General features: G+C 39.2%; 3 protein-coding genes across 4 annotated transcripts in view; 2 read left to right on the top strand and 1 right to left on the bottom strand.

The window, feature by feature from the left end:
- Positions 1-1,664: 1,664 nt before the first annotated feature.
- Positions 1,665-9,732, top strand: LOC146316430 (protein tyrosine phosphatase domain-containing protein 1). Its single transcript, XM_084734360.1, has 13 exons — positions 1,665-2,049; positions 3,077-3,268; positions 3,363-3,443; positions 4,256-4,374; positions 4,676-4,813; positions 5,991-6,262; positions 6,382-6,684; positions 7,534-7,788; positions 7,871-7,987; positions 8,073-8,174; positions 8,302-8,382; positions 8,496-8,606; positions 9,301-9,732. Exons 2-13 carry the CDS (start codon positions 3,078-3,080, stop codon positions 9,421-9,423), a joined length of 1,893 nt encoding a protein of 630 aa, XP_084590486.1. The 5' UTR covers positions 1,665-2,049; position 3,077; the 3' UTR covers positions 9,424-9,732.
- An 843-nt stretch (positions 9,733-10,575) lies between these two features.
- Positions 10,576-16,890, top strand: rabl2 (RAB, member of RAS oncogene family-like 2). The gene is made up of 8 exons (XM_084735099.1): positions 10,576-11,289; positions 11,416-11,445; positions 11,626-11,705; positions 11,814-11,893; positions 12,539-12,650; positions 13,329-13,426; positions 14,089-14,172; positions 14,569-16,890. Exons 1-8 carry the CDS (start codon positions 11,183-11,185, stop codon positions 14,647-14,649), a joined length of 672 nt encoding a protein of 223 aa, XP_084591225.1. The 5' UTR covers positions 10,576-11,182; the 3' UTR covers positions 14,650-16,890.
- Positions 16,891-16,927: 37 nt separating this feature from the next.
- Positions 16,928-24,553, bottom strand: part of shank3a (SH3 and multiple ankyrin repeat domains 3a) — a 265,366-nt gene continuing 257,740 nt past the window's right edge. For both annotated transcript variants that reach the window (XM_084735097.1, XM_084735098.1), the window contains one exon: positions 16,928-21,965. In XM_084735097.1, the coding sequence (XP_084591223.1) occupies positions 21,395-21,965 (571 nt within the window). In that variant the 3' untranslated portion in view covers positions 16,928-21,394. The remainder of the gene's footprint in view (positions 21,966-24,553) is intronic.

The following is a 24,553-nucleotide window of genomic DNA, read 5'->3' as shown; positions in this document are numbered from 1 at the left end:
AATGCATTATGTTTTCTATCAGGAACTGTGCCTGTGGTTGGTATGTGCACAGATATTTTTCACTTCATATTGACAAAAAATGGACACATTCTCAGCTATGCTGCTACTTCTTGTAATTGTTGTTGATCATTAAACTTTAGACTGTTTTCACTGGTTTATGCAGTCTGCCAGTGATTCAGCTGGGTGCGCAGGAAGTGAGGTGTGCTGCAACTATCAATTATTATTATTATAGATACATCTGTTGATTAGTTTCTCGATCAGTCTGTTAGTTTTTTGGCCTATAAAATGTCAGAAAATGCTGAAAAATGTTTGTAAGTGTTTCACAAAGCCAAAGGTGACGTCCTCAAATGTCCCGCTTTACTCACAACCCAAATATATTCACTTTACTGTCATAAAGGAGCAAAGAACCCAGAAAGCATTCACATTTAAGAAGCTGGAATCAGAATTTTTACTTTTTCCCCTTAAAAATGTCTCAAACCAATCAGCAAAATATGGTGATTATTTAATTTGTAATCAATTGTTGCAGATCTAGTGTTATTCTCCTGGCATTATTTAACAGTTGCCCCCAGGCACACACCTCTCCAAAATCACATGAAAGCCTTCACAAATGTTGTGCTTGCTTGTTTCACAATGTTTCTGTATTATCCAGACAGAAGAAGTAGCAAAAATATAAAATAATATTTTTATTTGACTAAAGTATTTCTCTCTTATGGTTAGTTACATTTCTGTAGCCATCTGCAGCCAGTATTTCCAAACTTTTTGACCTATGCCAGATGGAGGATTAAATGTCAAAATTGTGTATTGCAAAACCAGGATATGTGATCCTGATCTTACAAACATGGATCAAGATCAAATGTTGTTTTGAGTGTTTCGGAACTCGAAGGTGCAGATGACACAGTTGTGTTGTTCTTAATGAAGCAGCATATCAAGAAGCTTCATACAGTCCTTCTGTTTATCTATCCTGTGTCTTCTATCAGAACAAGCACATCTCTCAAATCGCTATTTTAACAGAATGATCCCATCTGAAAATAATTTTTAAAACTGGACAGAACTTACAGTTTTGTCTGGGAGAGCAAAAAAGAGATTACAAAATCTGGGTAATTCTCATTGGGACTTTTTGAAGTACTGGTTCCTGAAGGCAGCAAGGCCACCATGTCCTGTGTCTCATTTGAGGAAGTCATGTGCATCCAAAGTGATGGGCAATTACACGTTATCCAGAGTGGATACTGTGCACAGACATTTTGTGGTGGTAGGGGCCCAAGCACAAAAGGGGCATGGTCCGTACCCACACATTCTCTATCCCACATAAATATTGTCACACCGCCATTCACAATAACACACTATTTATAACCTGCTGTGTGCAAATACTTTATTCCTCTAAGGGAGCAGAGATAGAGTAGAAACTGAAATGGAGGTCTAGTTTCATCTTCATCGTTATCACGCTGTTCCCACTGCTGCACTGCAGGGGGCGATATGTCCTGGGTGACTACAGCACACATTGGACACACACACACACACACACACAAAAAAAAAAAATTTGATGATAGGTCAAGGTTAGGGTCTGTTATCTGGCATTTGTTGAAGGGAGAGACAGCGCTCGTGTGGTTGGATATGAGACCAGAATATGTAAACATTTTATTGTTCTTCCACAGTAAACTCAAACACTATTGGTGTTTATTAACAGTAGTGAGATCAACATTTCATCTTTTCTCTGCATCACAGTCTCAGAAAAATCATGCATGAAGCTTAAGTGGCAGGTAATTAGGGCCTTCATATACAGTGTTTACAGGTGAAAGTATAAGCATTATATAATTGGCTTGGTGTAATGAGTGATTGTCTGTTCTAATTTATTTATGACAGCTAATCAGGCTTAGTGAAGCTGGGTCAGCACACACTTTTGTGTGTGTGTGTATCTGTAAGCAGCAGGGTGGGTAAGCAGAGAGGAGCACATGTGTATTCTGCTGCTTTTTCTTCACTTTCCTGCACTCTTAAACTCTGGAAATACATTAAATGGGATTTACAGCTTCACTGTTCAACATAAGCGACAAGGTAAGTTTTAAATGTCATTGATTACATTATACTATATTGGAATATATTAAATAGAATACTATATATTCTGGATAGTTTGCCACAGTTAATATCATTACTTGTATGATACCATGATACCGATTGCTGATTTTTTCTTCAGTGCATTTATAATAAATACATCTAAACAATAAGTTAATTCAACTTAAATATTGAGACGTGCAGAATATGCTAAATTTATAATGCAAAAAGTAATAGAACACAACTACAAAAATTGCCAGGCTATAACAACATGTCTTTAACACAATTAAAAGCTTACATATAAAATGTCAATAAGTTGACATGAAGTTGCCAGTAGGCCCAGTTAGGGTATAGTCTTCCACATTAGTGGGCAGTATAGCTAACCTATTGTTCATTTTGTGATAAAGGCACCAAAGTTAATCCATATATAGCTTAATATTTTAGAAAAAACCTGGATATTGGACCACTGCCGACTGGCACTCTGATAACTATGGCAGCTATTTTCATTTTCCTTGATCTGTTCTTAAAATAGTTCAAATACAGCGATTACACTGGTCTTTTTACAGAACATTATTACATGGCCTATGTTAATTCATAACTTTATTCAGTACTGCTACAGTTTAATCCAGCTATCACTATAATGTAGAGACAATCTCATGACATATTTTTCAATTTAACTTGTGTCATAATGATTATTGTGGTGCTGAAAAATGGTAAAAGCAGTTTGGGTGTGGCCAAACTGTTTCAGGGTTACTAGAATCTAGATCATATCTGTTTTTGTATGTGGGACCAGTGGAATTGGAAAGTTTGATCAGCTGCTGGTGGCCATTTTGAACAAAGGCTGCCACAGCTACCAGGGTGTGAGTCTGTGATAGTCCAGTAACTAGTTTGGTTCCAAACAAAACTGTCACCACATCTGACCTATTTGATACTTTTATCATAAAAAAACATTTTTATGATATGTTCAGCTATGCCACCCCACTACACTGTGATTAGCTCAGGCTGATCTTGGGGGTTTGTCCTGGTGCAGGATGATGCCGACCTTCACCTCGCACATACCAGTACCACGGCCCTCCTACACCCAGGCCAGGGAGAACCTGGTGAAGGCGATCCCACCCAAACTCCTCTGTCTGCTAGCCTGTGGAGGAAGAGACTGTCGCTATGAAGGACCTGAGTGCTGGAAATTAAATCAGCAGGTCATTCGTGGCCTTTTCTCCTCCTGGTGAGACTATGTGACTACAGTCTCATAGATGTCGCTGTGTTATGTGCTGGGTCAAAGTGGTAATTTACTGACCATGAACTTCTTCCTGTTGCAGGGTCACAGATGACATTATTGCCATGGCACGACCATCCAATCATCTAATTGAGAAGTACAACATCGTAGAACAATTTCGAAGGTAGTCACTGTTCATTATTACTCTGTGGTTCTCCTGTGTGTCTGTGCAGTATGTGGACATGAATAATACATGATTAGTTGTAGTAATTATGTGACAAAGTTATTGCACAGCCCTGTACAACTCTCTTTTGCCTTTACTGGGTATAATGAAGATAAAATGTCTGACATAATTGTTTTGTGTGGTTTTTTTTAATTGCACTGATCAGTTCCTCCAATTGTGGGCATATTATGATTAGAAGAAATATTTAGGAGCAGAGGTGGAAAAAGTATAGACATTCTTCACTCATGAAGAGGTACAGATACTTCTGTAAAAAGACTGGTAAAAGTAGGAGTACTGATTTGATTTTTTTACTCAAGTAAAAGTGAAAAAGTACAGGCTCTGAAATGTATTCAGAGTATGAAAGTAAAAACTCACCCTATGGCGGACTTTTCTACCTTTTATTTCATGCAAAGATTCTTCCTCCTTTGTCTGTTTCATCTTGTTATGTCTTTTACATTGTTTTTGTCTTGTTATGGCTGTTGTGCATGGTTTGCAATGATGGATACACCAAGGAATCATCTTTTCTGTGTGTGATTGTTCAATCTATTTAGGTTGAAATCAGTCTTGATGTGAGTAAGGCAGTGTGCGATGATGTAAAATAACAATAATCAATAATTCCCCTCATGTGTTTTAAAACTAAAGTAATGGGCTTGCTTTGAAAATGTAAGGAGTAGAAAGTGCAGATGTTGTCAGGAGTAAAAGTTAAAGGTTTTGGAAAAATAAGTACTAAGTTAAATGCTGTTGTTTTCACAATTAATTATTTTTTCTCCCAGGCTGAACATCAGATCGATCATCAACATGCAGCTTCCAGGAGAGCATGCTCACTGTGGACCGCCCCTAGACCCTGCAAGTGGTTTCACATACTCTCCACAGATCTTCATGGAAAATGACAGTGAGTCAGTTACCTATTTTTGGACATTTTGGTGTTAAAACTCTTCAGACTGACACTTTTTAGAGCTGTACTTCTCACAAAGTGGGAGACATAAATAAACAGAAAGAGTTACAGTTTGGACAAATAAAACGAGAGACAGTTTGGTTTGTGATAATAGGGCAGCAACTATTTCTGAGTTACATTACATAACTATGTTCTGTGTTTCTACATTATAAAGTAGCCTACAAGTACAGTTAATCCCTATGAATGTCCATTATGCTCCTAAAAACATTAATATATACTTATATTTGTTTATTTGCAGTTTACTTTTACAACTTTGGTATGCCAGATTTTGGTGTGTCATCTCTCGTTGGTATAATTGATGGGGTGAAGGTTTTGGCCTTTGCAGTGAGGGAAGGAAGAGTGGCTGTGCACTGCCATGCAGGACTGGGCAGGACAGGTATGAATAATATACTTTGTCTACTATTCATATACACAATGTGTGTATGTTAGCATGTATGTATTTCTCTCATGTATACTCAACACAAATATAAATGCAGTGCTCGTTTTTGCTCCCATTTTTCATGGTTTGAAGTAAAGGATCTAAGTCTTCTGTGCACACAAGAGGTTTATTTCTCTCAAATTTTGATCACAAATGTCCATGTTAGTGAGCACCTCTCCTTTGTAAGTAATCCACCCACCTGACAGGTGTGGCATATACACATCCTTATTAAACAGCACTGAACTGTGGCTATTTCACACAGGGCTAAAGATAATATTTGTTTTCCCCAGGCAAAGTCATAACCTGGACTGTTCTGCCCGATTGGCTTACCCTCATATCTTAACCCAGCCCTAACCAATCACTCCTTGTGTCTAAACCTAACCAACCCATCCAACAAAAGCAACGATTATTAGGTGGGTGCCATATCATATTGATCACGTTAAATTGGTCTAATTTTTGTCACAATATAAAAGAACATTGTGACAATGGCAATATTAAAACTTGCTAACAGAATGACAACACACAGCAACAACAAGCATGGCTGAAAGCGAAAATAACATGGCTACCATCTCCTCAGGGAGGAGTTAGTTCCAAAAAGTGGAGCCACTTTTCAATTTTCTAATTTCAACATCTCAGGAGGAGAGTCAAAAATCCTGTGAGGAGAGCCCAACAGCTATTGTGCATGTTTTCATGCCGTCAAGAATATTGTTATTGCAGAATAATCTGAAATATTGTAATATTATTTTAGGGCTGTATCCAGGCAATAAAGAGGCTGAGTATGGCAGGTCATGATTTCGTCCCTCTGTTAAAAGATAGCATCTGTAGCCCAATGGGAAGAAGTCATAGTTCAGCGGCCTCAAACTGCACATTTTAAAGTGCCCTTTCATTGTGACTAGTCTAAGGCACATTTGTGCAATCATCATGCTGTTTAATCAGCATCTCTATGTGCCATACTTATCAGGTGGATGGGTTTTGTTCTAACAAATTTGTGAACATAATTTGAGACAAAAATACATTTTGAGAGCATAAAAGAAGTCTTTAACTTCAACTCATGAGAAGTGGGAGTGAAAACAGAAGTGCTGCATCTGCATTTTTGTTGAATGTGTATCCAGTGTGTTTGTACTCTGCTCAACAGGTGTCCTGATAGCCTGTTACTTGATCTACACCCTGCGCATCAGCCCAAGTGAGGCCGTCCACTTTGTGCGGATTAAACGGCCTCGTTCTATCCAAACCAGGGCACAGATCAGCCAGGTGTTTGACTTTGCTCGCCTGCTTGGTACACAGTTGGTCCAATACCCTGATCTCAGCCTGCGGCATGGAGCCCCTTTCACCCTGCAGCACTACCTAAACCGACAGGCACTACTGCTGCATGGCCAGGAGGCACGCACCCTCAGATACACTCCCAAGGTCAGGATTTTATCATTATACTACATTAATCTTGTGTCATGAACATACCTGCATACAATGTAGAACACTTGACCTCTTCCTCATCCTCCTGTCTGACCTCTTCTTGACCATTTCATTAGGTGGTGTACCTCCTGTGCGTATGTCTATCCTGCTTAGCCCTGGGTCTCCCTGCTCCTCCAGAGGTCAACGCTGAGCTAGAGAAGAGGTCAGCACTGAAGACCCTGAGCAGGACTGTGAGGGAGACCCTGGTGGCCAAACAGTACTTGCCCTTACTGAGGGAGGGTCATAGAGGCTCCTGGGTGGGCTCAGGGTCAGTAACCTCCTGGGACGAGCCACTGGGCTTCTTGGAGAGGAAGAGAGAGGTGCTGCTGGACAAACGCAGCTACAGCGACTCTGATCTGAGCAAGATTGCAGTAAAGGAGGTCAAATTTCAATTCATTTTAACAGAATTAATTGGATAGATTATAGATTACTCAGTGTATTAACTAAAGTAGATGGCAGAAGCCCCCAGTTAAGAGAAGCAGAGAGGGGCACCAGCACAGAAGCTAAGCAATATACTACTGTGGACAGAGTCTGCAACAAAAGGTATTTTAAAAGGCCACTTAAAAAAGGACAACCTAAAAATATCAATATCAGTTTGCATTTATGCTATTTTCATATATTTTAAAATGACCCAAATATTTCTGCTTTCAAACCAACCAAACTCCACAGGCGAAATCAGTAATTTTGCCTGTCAGAGCACAGGAGTTTCTGGTCTACTGCTGCCTCAGTCTTTTGGTTTGTTTGTGTTATTGTCTGACTTCAGTAAATCTGCACCATCCTTTTAAAACACTGAAATCACACAAACAAATTAGCAGATCCAGACAATAGTAGACCAGCAACTCTTACTCTTTACTCTGTGAAGTAAAATTACTGATTTTTCCTATGGAGTTTGCTTGGTATGAAGAGAGTGATATTTGGCAACGTGAAATGGTGAAATTCTATTCTAAATGTAGTGTATCCTTAAGCTGATATTGATTTTTTTAGATGTACCTTTTTTAAGTGGCTAAAATACCTTTTGCTGTTGACCCCGTCTGTCCATTGCAGTTTATTGCTTAGCTTTCATGCTGGTATCCCTCTCTGCTTCTCTGACCAGCATCTACTGTAGGTAATACACTGACAAGTACCTCATACAACTTTCCACCATTAATCCAAACTATCCCTTTAAAATTTCTAAATGTGAAGTCAGACTGATAGAGGCTTTTCTCACTTTGTTGCATTGTGTCTTGAAGGATCAAGAATGGAGTCCATACTGTACCCCGGCACTTGGAAACGAGAGACACTGGTGTGTGCAGGATCTGATACGAGCCAATCTGAGACCAGTTACTCCGATCCTTGCCACACTTTCACCAGGCCACCAAACCAACAAAAAGGAATCTCAAGCACTTAACATGCCAATATCTGGCATGATATCGAGCAACGACTGTGCTAAGAGGTCGAAGTGCACAGCTAAAAAGGCACTTCCCAAGCACAGATCCAACTTTGAGGTAACTGTGATTCTCACTGGCACATAATGAAGACTGCTTTGTTGTGAACCCTTTAAAACATTCTGATCTCTATCATATAAAGTTGAACAGAAATCCACATAATCCAGTCCCAACCTCAGCCGCCCGTGCTGTTGCTAAGGCAATGGCAGACCAAGGTACTCCAGGAGAAAACATTCTGCAAAGATCGGCTCTGCTGCAGGTGAAAAAGCCCAGCTGCAAACATTTCAATTTGATTTTGAGCCCTAAAGCTACTGAATTAATACTGTCACTCAACTTTTCAACAGGAGGAACTGAACAGTAGTGATTGTGGCTGGGCTCTGCTGGTCACTGAGACAGATCCTCACGTTCTCAGTTGTCTGTTGTGGACCTGGCTGGACAAATTAAGGGTCAGTTGCATTAAACAAGAGGGCCGTGAAGTAAAGAAATACACCTTGATGTCTTCAGTTTACATTTCCCATGCTATGGTAAACATCTTTTCTCGGTCCTGCCTCTGTTTCCTCCAATCTTGTTCAGGAGCCTGTTCTGAGCACAGTGGATGTGGAAAGGATGATCTGTGGAGCAAACAACAGGAAACCACTTAGTGTCCTCAAGAAGGTAAGGAAACTCATGTGTGATAAGTCATCTTTGACTCATGAGTATTCTTCTTGGCACTCTGAACCTCTTTGGCAAAGATTTAAAGTGTTATTTTTAATATTACATCATTACAGGCACAGAGACACACCATCTATTGTCTACTGAGCTGTGTGAGCACGGTGACCAGCCTGTGTCCACACAGAGAGGACGCGGTGCTGCAACGACTGATGCGAACTCTCACAAGAGTAAGGGAGTATAGTTGAGTTCAGTAATTGCCCACATATTTTGCATGTCCAAAATACTATAACTATTTTCTGGTGTCCAAAAAAATCTGAGGAATACCTTTTATTCATTCCATTTATGGTTACGAGATGTGCACCAGTGCATATTTCTTCCCACCTGTCCTGTGCTGTGTTATTTTAGTTTGTACTCTTTTTGGTTTGCCATGTCCCTTTTATCTGTAGTGAAAAAAAAGTAATCCTAAAAATGTATGGAAGAAATGACACATAAGTTTATTATCTTTCCCTGTTTGAAATTTTATCAAGAACTCTTTGATTGAACTAAACTCCAAAACTTTATTCTACTCTTTATGTTTGGTTCAAAAGTTCCTTCAGTGTGGATATCTGAAGACATTTGTGTTACAAGGAAGCATAAATTCTTCCATTATTGTTATTGGGGTTGGCATAGATGAGTGAATCCATATTCTGCCCTTTTTTTAAAACCTGTATCCACATGAGAAGGTACAAAATCCTCTATAAATCCAATATTGGTTGGCAATCCAAATTAATGTTCATTATGACTCCATTCACCCATTTGAATTTCCCTTGAAAGGAGGGGCAGGGCCTGTAGGAGGCTTACACATAAACATTTTTAGATGCTGATCCAGCATGTACATTACAGATCCTGAATACTAATTGCCTTTTTATTAAAAACCAACAGCGCCCCCAAGAGGAAATGGGAAGCCTTGCAACTTTAATGAAGGTCCTGAGGGCGAGTTTGAAAGAAACCTTCCACAACTACAGATACCTCAAGAGGGCCTGCAGCACCAATGCCACACTTTGAGGAGCAGAGTTCATATTGGAACAAAAACAAACAGCATTTTTTTGTTTTTTAATTTGGCTGTATTTCATTCTGGGCAGCTCATTACAAAATCAAGAGGTGTAGTAGGCTCATTTGGCCAATAATATTTTGACATCTCATAGTGGGAAAAGTAAATACAGTAAATGATGGCTGAGTTCCATTTAGCTTACTTAGCTCATGGTTCACTGCCACTGTTTCATGACTTACTGGGACACTTAAATGCAACAAAAGCATGGTTAAAGGACCAGTGTGTAAGATTTACTGCAATTTGCTCACAGACATATAACAAACACACATATCAGCAGCAGCATTCTCTATATTTTTTTCAGATATTCCAGGACTGCCTATGGTGCTGGAACAGTGGTTAAACTTAAAGCCCCTAAATAAGAATAAGAATTGAATAATGAAATTTTGTTTCATGTCTACTTACAATAGTTGTAAGATACTGTACTTTAGTATTAGTAGATTAGATCCAAATGGCGCATCCACAGTATGATTCTGTGACCTGTTTCATACCTAATAAATCATTTACACCATCTGCATATTGTGTTTTTTGTGTTCTCATTTTGGAATTTCCCAAACAATTGTCTGCATGGGAACATTGTGATAGTTAAGCTGACAAGAACTATAAATAATCCTTTGGGTTCAGTGCACGTGCTGAGTTATGGGCATAAAATCTGACACAGACAGAAATCTCACAGCCGAATCAGGACTTCTATAAATTATATAATTTAAGTATTTATTTGAAGAATGTAATTGAACTCATTACTGCACTAAACTAAAATAGTCACTGATTTCTTAAATTTGTCTGCACTGGTAGACGTCTTGTGGTTTTGTTTCAGATTTGATGTATCATTAAAAACAAACATTCTTGTGGCCATTTGTAAACCTAGAATAACATTTCAAAAACCGACTTCATGGACCATTTGTTTCGGTTATATTTACCATAATAACATGTTATACTCAGTCAGACTTTAGTCACATGAAATTAAAATATGTTGTTTTACGCATTCATTCATGATAACACATTCAACTGCATTTCCTTCGATTATTATTATTTTTTTTTTTATCAGTTTCGGATATTTCTCACAGGCATCTGCAAGGACAGCAAGAACCATGATGGAGTGGTCCTTCGAGCGTCCCCGTTGCATAGAAACGAAAATCGTCGCGAGGACATCATGCAACATCCACAAACTTTTAATATCTGGATACCTATCTTAGATGAGTGTAGGAAATCAAGTAACTTCTCATTTTGATAGACAAAAACAATCCACACAAGACTCATCATTTGGATGACTAACCTCGGTGAACAAATGCTATCAACGCTAATTCAGTTAGCAGCGCTAACGTTAGCCGACAATTAACTAGCAGCCTCCTCCAGTTGCCCAGGCTGCCCTTTGAAGGTAATGGTAAAGTATTCTCAAGAGACTTTAAAAAGACAAATGTGATCAATGACCGTGTTTGTAATATTGTCGGTTTCAGATGGCATTAGTTTTGTTGATGTGAGGACCGATAAACGAAGTGAAATGTGCGATATCAAGCGGAACCACACGATGATAACCTCAGCTAACCGATGGCAAGCTAACGTTAGTTAACATTATTCTCGTTGTCAATAGCCGTTGGATGCTAGCTTCCGCTGAGGCTTAGATCATTTTCAGGTATTTTTAAATTCAGCTAAGGCAAGTGTTGCCTGATAACGTCACCCCCATCAGAGCGATAGAAAGTCACAAAAGAGAGGAAAATGGCTGGCGAAGCTAGTAGCATCCCTGAAGTGGACCAAAAGAAGTACGATGCAGACGAACAAGTGAAGATCATCTGTTTGGGAGACAGCGCAGTTGGTAAATCTAAGTGAGTATTAGCTGTTATAAGCTCAGGCTCCTTATAGCTGTTTTATGTTTCATAATATGTTTAACTTCTCTTAGTAAATTATCTGCTGTTATTGTTGAGTTGACAGACTGTTTCTCTCTCACACAGGCTAATGGAGAGGTTTCTCATGGACGAATAGTATCCTTAAGAAATTTAAAAGAAACATCAGTATCAGTTGTTTTTTGTAAGTCATATATCATATCATCCGTCTGTAGCTGTAACAGTCATTGTCAGCACATGGACATGGTGTTTAAGGTTTAGCCGGCATATCTCCAACAAAGCAGATGGAGAGGTTAAGAACCTTAACTCTTTTTGCAGTCGTCCACAGCAGTTGTCAACCTATGCTTTGACCCTCTACAAACACACAGCCACTGTAGGAAACAAGACAGTAGCAGTCGGTATGTATTATGTAATTGATTGATGTTCTTCTCTCAGTGACCACTGGTAATCATTTTACTCAGTTGATGAGTTTAAATCAGCAGAGATGTTTTGTTTGTGATTCACAGATTTCTGGGACACAGCTGGTCAGGAGAGATTTCAGAGCATGCATCCCTCGTACTACCACAAAGCACATGCATGCATCATGGTAAGACACACTCTAAGTGTCAGTGTAGTTGTCTAGCAGTCAGTGGCATCAGATTTGTTTCAACAAAGGGAGGGACACATTAAATGGGGGGTTGTAGGGCTCGTCCCCCAGGAAATTTTGAGTATCAGACACTTCATTTTTTGGCATGAATTTACATGCTACAATTTGTGCCTTTTCTGCATCAAATCCTAACCCTGTTTATAGAAAAGAAGACAGAAAATTCAGGTGACAAGTGAGAATTAAAAATAGTACGTATAACTAAACGTAAAACGTTAAACTAGCAGTTGACTATATGACATATTCAGAAATTTATTTCAGATTGATTACTGAAACAAAAGTTACTATATATAGGTCTAAAATGTCAAACTCTGTTGGTTTATTTCCACTTATATATAATTGCCCCACTTTTGGACAGAAGAAGTGATTAAATAACACAATACATTCTGATTAAGATTCGCTTCCCAAGTGTACACTTTGTTTGTTTCTTTGGCCACACGCGTAGCCACGTTTTGGAATACAAGATGAAGATGGCGATCATCTCCGAGAATTTAAGCAGGATTTGTTAGATGATTACTGGGGAGTTGCTACACTGTCAGCAACAAAGGAGGCTGAACTCCTTTGTAAGCTTCTCTTCTTTTTTCTTAGGTTTTTGATGTTCAAAGGAAGATCACATATAAGAATCTGGCCAACTGGTATAAGGAGCTGCGAGAGTACAGACCAGAGATACCTTGTTGTGTGGTTGCCAACAAAATTGACGGTGAGTATGACTCTGACACTGCACACATAAAAATGAATGTTCAGTTCTTCAGATATTATTAAATGTGAATGGTACAGCAGGATAAGAAATTGTGTTTTTTTTATTATTATTTGATTTGACTAATATGCAGGATTTGTCGATTGCTGTATATAAACACATCAGAAACATAGTTTTGTTTTTTTAAGGATTATTTTTTGGGCTTTTTGCCTTTAATTATATTGACAGCTGAAGACATGACAGGAAAGGGGGGTGAAGAGAGAGGGGATGACATGCAGCAAATGGACTGCAGGCGGGAGTCGAACCAGCAGCTGCTGCAGAGGATTAACAGTCTCAGTACATGGGGTGCACATCCTAGCAACTGAGCTATAGGGGCGCCCCAAAACATAGTTTCTGATGTTTTTTCCACAGTGTTAATATACTGACACTGATGTTCTGGAATGTTTCAAACACATCAAAATAATGAGACAATAAGAAAATACAGGCAGAGGCCAGGGTCTCTGCAGATACAGACACCAACACACGCTTGTGAAGGGTTATAAGTGATGATTGAGGATTTTTTTATGAGTCTATACATTATTTTTCAGGAAAATTCTGCCTCCTGTAGTATACCTTTAATTGTTTGACCAACAAAGTTGACTAATGATGAATGTAAAATTGTTTGTTTTTTCATATCTGCAGCTGATATGAAGGTGACACACAGAAGTTTTAACTTCGGGAAGAAGCAAGGGCTCCCATTTTACTTTGTGTCAGCGGCTGATGGGACTAACGTAGTTAAGGTGTGAAGTTTTTTTTTTTTCTATTATTATGAATGCCAGCAATCCCTATGTACAATTCTTCATGCATCTCAAACTCAGTAGTAGTTTTATAGTGAACTTTATATAATTGTAAAAGATGGTCATTCTCAGCAGTATTGACTGTGCTCCTTCAGTAAGCCAAAGTATCAAAATAAAAGTCTAGTGTGTAAGATTTATGGACATTTATTGGCAGAATAAGGTAGAAATGGAATCTAATATTCATAAGTATCTTTTAATTAGTATATAACCTCTGAAAATAGAAACTGTTGTATTTTCGTCTCCTATAGAATTAGTTGTTTATATCCAAATGAATTTTGTTTTATAATCGGACTGTGGTTAAGATCTGCTCAGGTTTACTGACAAAAAAACACTTGGTCAGGGTTTGGGAAAGATCATGGTTTGGAATATGATCCCTCTAGGAAGATCTTTAGCAGGTCAGGGGTTCCCTTCTAGACATGACCTACACATTGGAAGTGGAGCGTGAGACGTTGTGTTTGCAATCTGCAAGGTTGCTGACAGATGCCACTAAATCCTACACACTGGTCCTTTAATTCAGCCTGTAATTCAGTCTAATCTCATAAATTGTCCAGACCACCTGAACTGCCCTTGTGTGCTGATAGTTTTGACTGAATCTGTCATAACAGATGTTCAGAGAGATGATCAAGAGAGCAGTGGACTACAAGCAAAACCCTAGCGACTTCATGGATGAAGTGATGCAAGAATTAGAGGTATATCTCTCTGAATACTAAAACACAAAACATCACTTGTGTGCTCATCTCTTAAACTGGTGTAGTTTTATACAACCATAGTTAAATGATGTTTGCTGCAAAGAATAAAAAATCCTTTATCATGCATTACTTGCTGTAAGAAATTCCATAAGTGGTTTATAATCTGCCATTGTTGTTGTGTTTAATAGACATGTTTCAGACACTTAATCCAAATCTGATTTATCTGAACTCGAGTATTGATGAACTCCAAGAGTATTTACTTTTTTTTAATGACTTTCATGTTCTTGTAGAACATTTCTGAACTAAATTCTTTTTTTGTTGTTGAAATGACCTACCTAAGAGTTTTGGATTGAAAACGTGTTTGTATGAATGATATTTGTTGCACTTATCTTACAGAACTTTGACCTGGAGAAGAAGGAAGATAATTCAGAGGCAGATGATGATGGATTGAAAGCAGAGAGTCCCGAGTTGGTCTGATAGATGTTTACAGTTACTCCAAACGCTCTTATCATCTCATGGATCAATTATCCTCCTCCAGGGCTGATGCTGTGAATAGATCATACTTTTAGTCAATAATGTCAGAGATCTCCGATTCTCTGTGATGGACACCATCAACAAGCACATTGTTTATCCTTACATAATTTTGTGGTCTGCTTTGTGTCCCTACCACTGGAGACTGGCAGACATTCTTTTAGTCAGGTTTTAAGTCACTACCCTCCATCTGTCCAGTGACATTGGCAGGGAAATTAAACCCGGTGAAACAATGAGGGATCATGTTGTTTACCAGGATCATTTGTTTAAGCATTCTCATTCATACTTTTTATAACAATATCTACTACAATAATAGTAGAAAATCATATGAGACTGAATGTTTATTTTGTGTCATGTAATATGAATGTGAAGCATTGAAAACTGTCTCACACAGAACAAAGAGAACGTGTGATTATGAACCACATTTGCTGCTGTTCTCGATGTTTGTGTGTAGTGCTGTGTGCAGTGCCAGTGGAGAGCTGCATCTGTCGGCTGCTTTTTGCTGTCTTGTTTTCCAGCATCCCTTAAATGAAAATTTAATGTACCATGTAACCAAATTATTGTATGTCTCTTTTTGGCTTGCTGTAATCCATCAGCAGGCACAAGTTCACTTGAATAGTCAACTTCAGCATATTCTGTCAGTCATATATGAGTAGACATCAGCTGTATCGAGCTCTTGTGAAACACTCAGCCAGCTGTGGTCTTTGTGATTGATTTGAGATGGTTTCCTGTGAACATTTATTCATATTAGCAGAAATGTTGAATGAAAAAGTTTAAAGGGATAGTTTGGATTTCTGAAGTGGGTTTGTATGAGGTACCATAGTCTGTTTATGACCTACGGTGAAGTACTGCTGTGTACAGTGTCAGCAGCAGAAAAAAAAAGTGTGGTCCACGGTCTGATGCTGGGTCTTGAAGGTATTGCAAGTGGACAGTGAGAGGTCATTAAAGAAACATAAAAACATATTTAACTTAAGTAGTAGTAGTGTGTTGTTCAGAGTTGTGATGAAAAGTTTGGGTGGGCTACAGAGGATTTTCAGATTTCAAATTGGGCTGTGGGATTCTTAAGTTTCAGAATGGCTGATTTTTGGATATTTTCACATTTTTATCTTGGCGTCAGACAACCTTTTCCAAGGGGAAACTTAGCTTAAATTGCTTTTTATCTTGCCTGTTCCTCACTACTAGTTTCCTTTGGCAAAAATAGTAACTTTACCTCACAGAACACAGGAGTTACTGGCTGATCGTTTGGTTTGTTTGTGTCATTGTGTGACTTTGGTGTTTGAAAGGGTTAGTTCAGATTGACTTATGTCTTACAATGACACAAAATAGTAGAGCTGCAATGATTGACTATTAATTGATTATTAATTTAATTGCCAATTTACTATTTTGCCAATCCATCTGAGTAATTAGTCACAAATAAAAAGTCAAAATTCAATAATTACAGCTTCTGAAACGTAAATATTTTCTGGGTTTTTTTTTTACTCCTCTATGACAGTAGACTGAACATCTTTGAGTTGTAGACAGAACGACATTTGAGGATGACATCTTGGGCTATGGGAAACTTGGATTGACATTTTTCTCTGTTTTCATACATTTTATAGCTCAACCAACTAATCAGTAAATTGAGAGAATAATTGTCAGATTAATCAGTGATGAAAACAGTTGTTAGTTGCAGCCCCACAAACAAACCAATCGAAGCAGCAGTAAACCAGCAACTCACTGGTTAATTACTGTTTTTGTCAAAGTAGTCTGGTTGCTTTGGAAAGCGATATTTAGCTTATAAAATGGTGTTTTCCCACCAGAAAAGGCAAGAATGTAACAGCAAGCTTAAGTGATAAAAATACTCTAAATATAGTGTGCACTTTTTTCTATGTGGCTATAATGCAATTTGCTGCTGACCACGTCCACAACAGAACATTGCTTAGTTTCCTACACTTGTACTCCTCTCTGCTTCTCCAAACTGCCCTCTACTGTAGATAATACACTGACTATGGATAAGTACCTCATTACAAGCCCACTTTAAAAAATCTGAACTATTCCTTTAAACCAGTTTTCTGGCAGAAGGTGATTTAACACACCAGCTATTTCTATATGATGATGATCTTGTACACAGCAACATGTATATATATTTTATATTTATATTTGACTGTTTTGTGTGACATTAACTCAATAAATCGCACTGGAACGCAATTTAATGAGTCAGACACTGAATTAGCAGGAACAAGACTTTGATGCAGTTCATGTTTTAATTATAAATTTATTACATAATATAACAAACATATATCTCTGTGGTGGAGATATCCTGGGCAACATCTCAGATCTTGCCTCAACCTTCACTGTCACCCTTACTCTGTTTGCATGAAGAATACTAGGTAGCTTCTGGTTAACTTTGATTCTGACTTGGGCTTTCCTGCATTAAAATGGAGTGGGGATTCTAATGCTATGAGCATTCAGAAGTCGCCGGGAGAGAAGTTGTAGATGGTTTGCCTGCTCGTTGGATGCTGAGAAGGGGAAGATCACCTGTGAGACAAGGCTGAGGCGTTGCAGTGATACATCCACCATTCTAAACTTCACAGTGCAAACAAGGAGAAAACCAACAATGAAAGAAAAAACCCTTTGATGATAAGATCACTGGTTCCGGTGTGTGACCAGACCACAGTGGGTTTTTAAAAAGGTTACACTGCTCCCCCTACACTATGTAGATTGTGCTTTGTTGATTAGAAAATAAGACAAAGATAACCCTTCACTGAACTTATTTGACCTAATGATGTGTAAGTCTGTTACACGTTGCTTTGTAGCATCATTTTGCATCTGTATTTGTGGTAAACTTACACAACCATCTGGACCAGGTATTCACTACAGCAATGTTTCTTCTAACCAGGCCAGCCTGTGTGAGACTATACACGTTCACCTTTTGAGTGTTTGTGTTTGTATCTATATGGGAACAGTAGGCCAAGCTGCATAATAACCTTCATCACAGTAAAATCAAGCAAGTGTGATACTTTGTCTCAAAATTTAAATAGAAATGTTAATGCAAAGCTCACAGGTAGATATACACAGGCTATGTGTAATATATAATATATACAGTTTATGTGTATATATGTATATAACAATAGCCTGCTTCTTTACAAAATAATAACAATGACTGCATTTCCATCTGTAGGAAATACAGAAGGATCTAACAAATGTCTGTAGTTCTCAAGATTTCCAGGAGATGGCACCATATTATTGAGTCTAACAGCTCAAGAATGCTGTAACTAAGATAGTCCTAAAGCAAAAGACAAATATACAGTTAAAAGTTAAGTTATTTTTTGGCACATTTTTCCTTTGTGTTGTTTGTTCCTCACTGGATCACCTCATATAGCATATCCAAAAACTCAGAAACTGAAGGTCTGAAAAAGGAAAAAGGAGTGCTGCCAGACAGAGTGGAGGGTAAGAAGGAGCGCAAATGGCATCTGGGAATGGGTGTACAAAACAGTGACACTGCATAAGCCGCACCTACACAGTTACAAGGTGAGTTATAGTTGCTATATAAAATGTGACAATGATTTCGTTCAATACCGTGTCGTAATCTCTCCTCTTGTCTGTCGCTCCCTGTTGGGCACAGCCATCCACAAAATACAAAACAAGAATGCAGAACGTTGATCTGGAATAGAAGATGAATGTATGTGTGCATTTTTCTGTTTGTGTGTGTATGTGTTTGTGTGTGTGCGTGTGTGTGCGTGTGTGTGTATGAGTGTGTGACACAGCCACTGCCGGGAATCTCTGATGGTAATACAGTAAGGCTATAGTGGACTAACTCCAAAGATGTAAACCCTAACAATCAACCATACACTCTCTCATCACCTCTCTCAAACAAATACACACAAAAATGCAAACAAACAAGCATTTGCACACATACATACACAGTCACACACTCACACGCACACATGGTGAAGAGGAACGACCACACAGAGAGATTCAGGGAATCCAGATGCACGCATGCGCTTGGACGTTGGGTGGCTTTTATGTTAGCACCTTGTCACCTTGTTTTGTGCAAATCATCCCCTAGTTCATAGTTCAGAGTTCAAAAGTTCAAGAGTTCATAGAAAGAATAAAATCTGCTCACCTTTTTCACAGGTGGTTAACTATGCATATATGCCAAACATTCATATATAGATCTATATACTTTTTCTTTTTCAAAAATTTATATGAAATCTATCGTATATACATTGCTTGTGATTTTTTTAAAAAAGCAAATATTTGTAGTTTGTTCATTTTTACAAGTGAAAGTACGCTTAGAATGGACAGGATATTTCTTTTTTTTTCTGTCTTTTTTTCTGTCACTCTAAAATTCAAATGAGTGAAAGATTTATCATGTTCCACACGCTACAAAATCTACCCACAGTGTCCGAGGGTAACAAATCAACAAAGAAGAAGGAAGAAAAAAAAAAAAAGAAAGAATAGAAAACAAAAAGTCCAAATGAGTCTGAGGACGTACTGTAACACTGGAGTCAGAAGTAAAATAATCAGTGAGGTCACAGTGAGGCAGTGAGTGCTATTCCTACAACCCAGATACGACGTTATATTCACCACCCGCTTTTTACAAACTGTTAGCAAAAAAAGGAAAGAGAGAAAAAGAAAAAAAAGATGCACACAACTCTTCTCGCCAAGTGACACTGCCTTGGCGTGCTGACTGGATGCTGCTGATGTACGGAGGTTTTTAGTGGTAATAGAGATTACCTGGACTTCCTGTCAGAAAAAAGCTATGGATCAAATGCTTTTTGTTGCGTGAATAAAACTCACTGTTTCTCACTGCCAGCAGAAGCTACTCATGAGTACAATTGCAGATTTTGTATTATTAAAGGTAAATTCAGTTGGTCTTGTACAACCTGGGTCTTATTTTAGAGTTCTGGCTGCCACCATTTATGATATTTTACTCGCTAAGTAAACCGTAGAGATACAGGGAAGCAGCGATGTTGCAAGACACAGCCAGGTTGTAAATGACTGAATTTTCTTTAAGACCTTACAGAGGCTTTCCCATCCCCACAGCCTGATAAACTACACACACATTTCCTGCTGTGGCATTTCAGAAGGGCACATACTTTATGTCTAGCTCATTTAAGCCCTTGTGTGACAAGTTTTTGTTCTCCTGGTAAAGGTCTGGTCTGAGAAGCATCATCAGGGGTCACAGGGATGGAAATTTTTACTAGCCCTCTAGCATTTTTCAGACTGTGGTGGTGCTAAATTGTCCTCACGGGTAAGAAATTTAAATGGATAGCATTGAAACAACAGCCAACAACCTCTCCATGCTAGTGCCCCAAACTTCCATCCCTGAGTGATTCACAGGCAAAAGATGAAGAGCCCCTTTTAGCAAAATAGCTGTCTCATTCATTTCGTGGTCCTTACTGTATGTTGTCGTGGACAAAAGTAGAGTCAGAGCCGCGTCGGTGAGATCTGTAGCTGAAGCGGTAGGGATGGGTGTCAACTGGGGTCTCAGCCTCACATTATGGGATGCCCTTTAGTATGAAGGAAGACCGTAAGAAAATAAAAACAAACAACAAACTCTCTGTCCAAGACATGATGCAACTCGTCATGCTACGGTTCAAGAAAGGGTGACCATAAGGAAAGTTGTATACCTATGACAAAAATTTCATTTCCATATCTATATACTTTTTTATTTCAAATATATATATATATATTTATATATATATGTATATAATTGGTAGAAATGAGTAAACTATTGGTGGAATAAATTTAAAGATTTCTTTCTGCCTTCTATACTAAAAACCAAAAACAGGCGCAGATTAATTTATTATATTTCCTCTTTGCAACATTGTCTTTTCTTCTGAAAGCTATATTTAGATACATATATATCATATTATATAATACCTATATATAATATTCCCTTTGGAAAACCAAAAAATTGATTATGAAAAAAAGCCACGAGTGTTGGTTAAACATTCTCCAAATATAATAGATAGCACAGTCTGGGTACCAAGGCGGAGGGGTTATCTCCCGTGGTTCACTTTGTGGAGCTCCACCTCTGGGCTCTAAAGTCTTCGGTTTAAAAACGACAGCAGGTATAGAGCAGACACACCTTCTCAGAGCTGTGTCAGCACTATGTCCGTAGTCCTGTGTTCATCATTGTTGATCTCTGTATAAATATTTTTGAAAGGCAACTGAGCTTTCTGTTTGGAAAGGAAAATAATTCTTCCTCCTCCTCCTTTACTCAAACTGCAAAAGGCTTTCAGAGGCCTAATAGATGGAGGGATAGAGAGGTAGAGAGGAGAGAGAGAGGAGGGAATAGTGAAAGAGAAAGTGTGGGTGTTACTAAGGGAACAACTGAAGCTTTCACAAATCAAATGTTTTAATTGGAGCTCATGCGATTCTCCTTGGCAAAGAAAGACCAGAGCCCGTTTTGAAGTCCAATCTAATTGGCTGCAGGCAAGGAGGTGGGCAGACACTATGGGCCAAGTAGAGGGGGACGAATGTATTGACTCCTCCTCTTCAGTGCAGTGCCAAGTGCAGGGTATTTAATGCAGAACGGGAACGGAACATGTCGCTAAGAAGTGCAGGTAAACATCTGTGACGCAGAACGTAAAAGCAGCCAGAGTAAAAGAGGAGTGGTTCCTATGTTTTCTCTTTCATCAACTCTATATCTTGCCCGTTCTACATCTTTCTATCCATCTGTTGCTATGTCTCAGGGCAGGGGTCAGCTCTCTAGCAGCAGTTTTAGTGCTCGTTCAATGTTCATGCGGTGTCCAACTCGCGTCACTCCCAGCTCTGCAAAGTCATCCTTTGTTAGAGCCGGGAGGTGAGAGCCTTCGATCTCATGTTCCTGAAACCCTGCTCTGTGCTCCCCCAGATTGATGCTCTCTAGCCAGTCTCCCACGTCGTACTTATTCCAGAGGTGGAGGGGCTTCTGGTGGAAGGGCCGGAGGGCTAAAAGTGGTGACCCCAGCCCCGGGGAATGGGAAGGTGACGGAGACGGGGAGCGAGAGCGCGAACGGGCACTGGAGCTCCTCATTACGAAGCGGACCTCTTTAGGCTCCTGGGGTAGGCTGAGGCTGGAGGATTTGAGGATGGTTTGTGGTGGTGTAGTCGGTGAGGTTGGTAGGCCGAAGCTTGAGAATCGTCCGAGAGGATCGCCCCGATCAGGTGAGCCTGAACCTGGGCTTGGGGTGCGTCGGGTCACGGGGTAACGGCTGCCAGGGCGGATGGTATATGTGGTGCCATAACTTCTCTGAGAAATGGTGTGGAGCTCGCCTAGGCTGCTGAAAAGTCTAGAAGAGACAGAGAGACAGAGAGAGAGTTTCAGGAATGTTAACAGAGGAGAGGAAGGTGAACAAAGTGACAAAGAGGAAGAAGTGGAGACAAAGCTTTGGGTTATACAGTATGTATAAGCTACTGTAAGTTATTCTAAAGTTTAAGTTAGTGTAGTCTAAAAGTTTTATGACTGTTAGACCAAGTTCGTCTCACATCACAGCAACATAAAAGCAGCGCTATTTCATTTGAGAATAGAGGCCCAATCACACAGAGCACAGTTTTTGCAGTGAGAGGTATCTTTTCTATAGGAAGGAAGCACACTGCTAATGCACTCTGGGTGCCTTGCATTTTGGATGCTTGGAATGCCTTATGTTTTTGCAGGAGTGCTCGGAATACCTTGAGTTAAAAAACATCAACTCAGAACAGAAAAGCACCTAACATCATGTCCAATCATATTATTAATTGAGAGACAAGCCTTCTGTGGTGGGGACAACGAAATTTACAGATGCTCGGAAAGAACCATTATGGAGGACAAATTAGTGGTGGCTGGAGCTGTATGATTTTACCAACCGTATTTACCAGGATTTTAACAGAAAACAACAGCTTGGAGTCCAATTAATGCAGTACTTGAGTTTACAGATAAACTGTTTGTTTAAAGTGTTTGTGTTAAGCTAACTTAAGCTCATTTAATATCACATTTCATATCTCCCTGGGCAAGCTCCTCTTTCTGAGGGTTTCACACGAATCACTGTTTCTTTGTGCCTGGCATTAGGAAACAGCCCGTCACCCTCGCCCAAATGTTTAGGTAGGTAACTATCTACAAACCAAAAAGTTAACTAATTCTACCTAACTAAATATAAAGGTATGGATCTGAGTTTCCTTCACAACAAAATCACCATTAGGGTGATTTGGGGGTTGCACAGCAACAATAAAAAAGACACACACACACCGTGTTTAAAAAAAAAAAAAAAAAAAATCAACAGCAATGAAAAAAGCAGTGCAGTGCACCTTGTGTTTTGCAACCTGAAAGACGAGCTCTGTGTAATCGGGCCTCAAGATGGTACTTTTTCTTCTAACACTCATCATATAGTCCATCTGATCATGACTGTTACTGAAAGTCTTTTTCCTCAAATCAAACAAAAGCTACTTGATGTTGAGACATACTGTACACTTCCCTAAAGTGATTACTGTGACCCACAAACAGCAAAAGGCTAAGAATTACATTAGAATTATCGTATCACACAGATCCATTTTTTTCACATTGAAACTGCAGATAGAACTAGCCTGAAAGCACTGAATTAATATCTTAATACGTGACAAATACAGTACAAACATGCACACACACACACACACACACACATTTACCTACATGTATACCCAATAGGCAGGTCTACAGTGAGAGAGAGGCATTTATCTTGTCTTTAAACTCCATGTAGAGGTACACAAAGCAGGATCTTTTTTAGTCAAATGAAGATTTATGTACCTCTGAAGTGCAGCTAACACTTAATTTAATGCAGTAAGTCTTTAGGGAATCTCCAAACCCAATCTCACCAACAACAGTTGCTCTAGTTTCTTCCACAAGTACAGAAACTGCTGGTTTATCTAACTTTTTACATCTGACCCTCTTATTAAAAATAATAGAAGCATAAATGGTTTAAAAGTGTCTGCTTAGTCGTTAGTATACTACTGATCCAATGAAGGAGAAGATGGTCAGAAAGGAGAAGAGGGATGGATTAGAGACTGAGACTAACATGAGAGTTGTGTCTGGCTTGGTGCAAGCAGGGAGAAGCAAAAAGGAGAGGCCTAAATGTGGTATGAGTTGGTGCAATGGTGTCTGTTTAATTCATGCATGTAAGCGAGTGTCCTACATACAGGTGTGTTACAAGTTTTCCTTCTACTGCATGTGTTTGGAAACTTTGATATGGGTGAGATTAGTACTAAAGAGTGTAATGAAAAACAAGGGTAGCTAGGCAGCACACAGGCTGGAAAAATGATCAGACTACAGGGAGCCGACGGATATGAGATGAGCTCCATGCGCACTTACACAGTCGTCCTGCCCTCCTGGGCGCACAGTCAGTTCTAGACCAATCAGATCAGAGCAGCAGGGCGGAGCATGCAAGGTGAGCAGAGAGAGAGCAATGGGAGAGAATGTTAGCATCACTCCATGAGACGCAGCCTGCCAACCAGACTTATAGTCTGCTTCAGCCAACTCTGCCGTCTTTGACAAGTCCTATATATGTGTTCAAGTGTGCATATGTGACTGTATGAGGGTGGTTGTGTGAGTATCTGTGTGTTTGTGTTTTTGTGCATGTATGTGTGTGCAAGTGATGGTGTTATCGATGTAGGAGCATGACAAAGACAGCAGAGTGGGCCTCGGCACTGGGAGGTCTGACCAGTGGGCTACATGAGAGAGAAATGAGCACACTATTCACATATCAAACACTGCACAAACAAAGGAAAACAAACAAACAAACAAATAAACAAAATAACAAATAAAAGGTGGGCACATGTCCCTTGACTTTTGTGGTTGCTTTGGTATTTATTCTGAAATGATGTGGACTAATTGTATTGTGCGAGCCATAGTAATTCGTTTAATTTGTTTCTG

This window comes from Lutjanus erythropterus, chromosome 13 (assembly GCF_056507025.1).
Source record: "Lutjanus erythropterus isolate fLutEry1 chromosome 13, fLutEry1.hap2, whole genome shotgun sequence".
NCBI classification, from domain to species: domain Eukaryota; kingdom Metazoa; phylum Chordata; class Actinopteri; order Lutjaniformes; family Lutjanidae; genus Lutjanus; species Lutjanus erythropterus.
Note: the sequence above shows the minus strand (reverse complement) of the source record. Positions and strands in the feature narration are given on the sequence as shown.

Bases quoted from the DNA above. Each gene is read 5' to 3' on its own strand.
- rabl2 (XM_084735099.1), top strand. From the start codon at position 11,183: ATGGCTGGCGAAGCTAGTAGCATCCCTGAAGTGGACCAAAAGAAGTAC. The intron at 11,894-12,538 runs GTAAGACACACT...CTTTTTTCTTAG, and splicing joins AAGCACATGCATGCATCATG to GTTTTTGATGTTCAAAGGAA. The intron at 13,427-14,088 runs GTGTGAAGTTTT...CTGTCATAACAG, and splicing joins ATGGGACTAACGTAGTTAAG to ATGTTCAGAGAGATGATCAA.
- LOC146316430 (XM_084734360.1), top strand. From the start codon at position 3,078: ATGATGCCGACCTTCACCTCGCACATACCAGTACCACGGCCCTCCTAC. The intron at 3,269-3,362 runs GTGAGACTATGT...TTCCTGTTGCAG, and splicing joins CGTGGCCTTTTCTCCTCCTG to GGTCACAGATGACATTATTG. The intron at 8,607-9,300 runs GTAAGGGAGTAT...AAAAACCAACAG, and splicing joins TGATGCGAACTCTCACAAGA to CGCCCCCAAGAGGAAATGGG.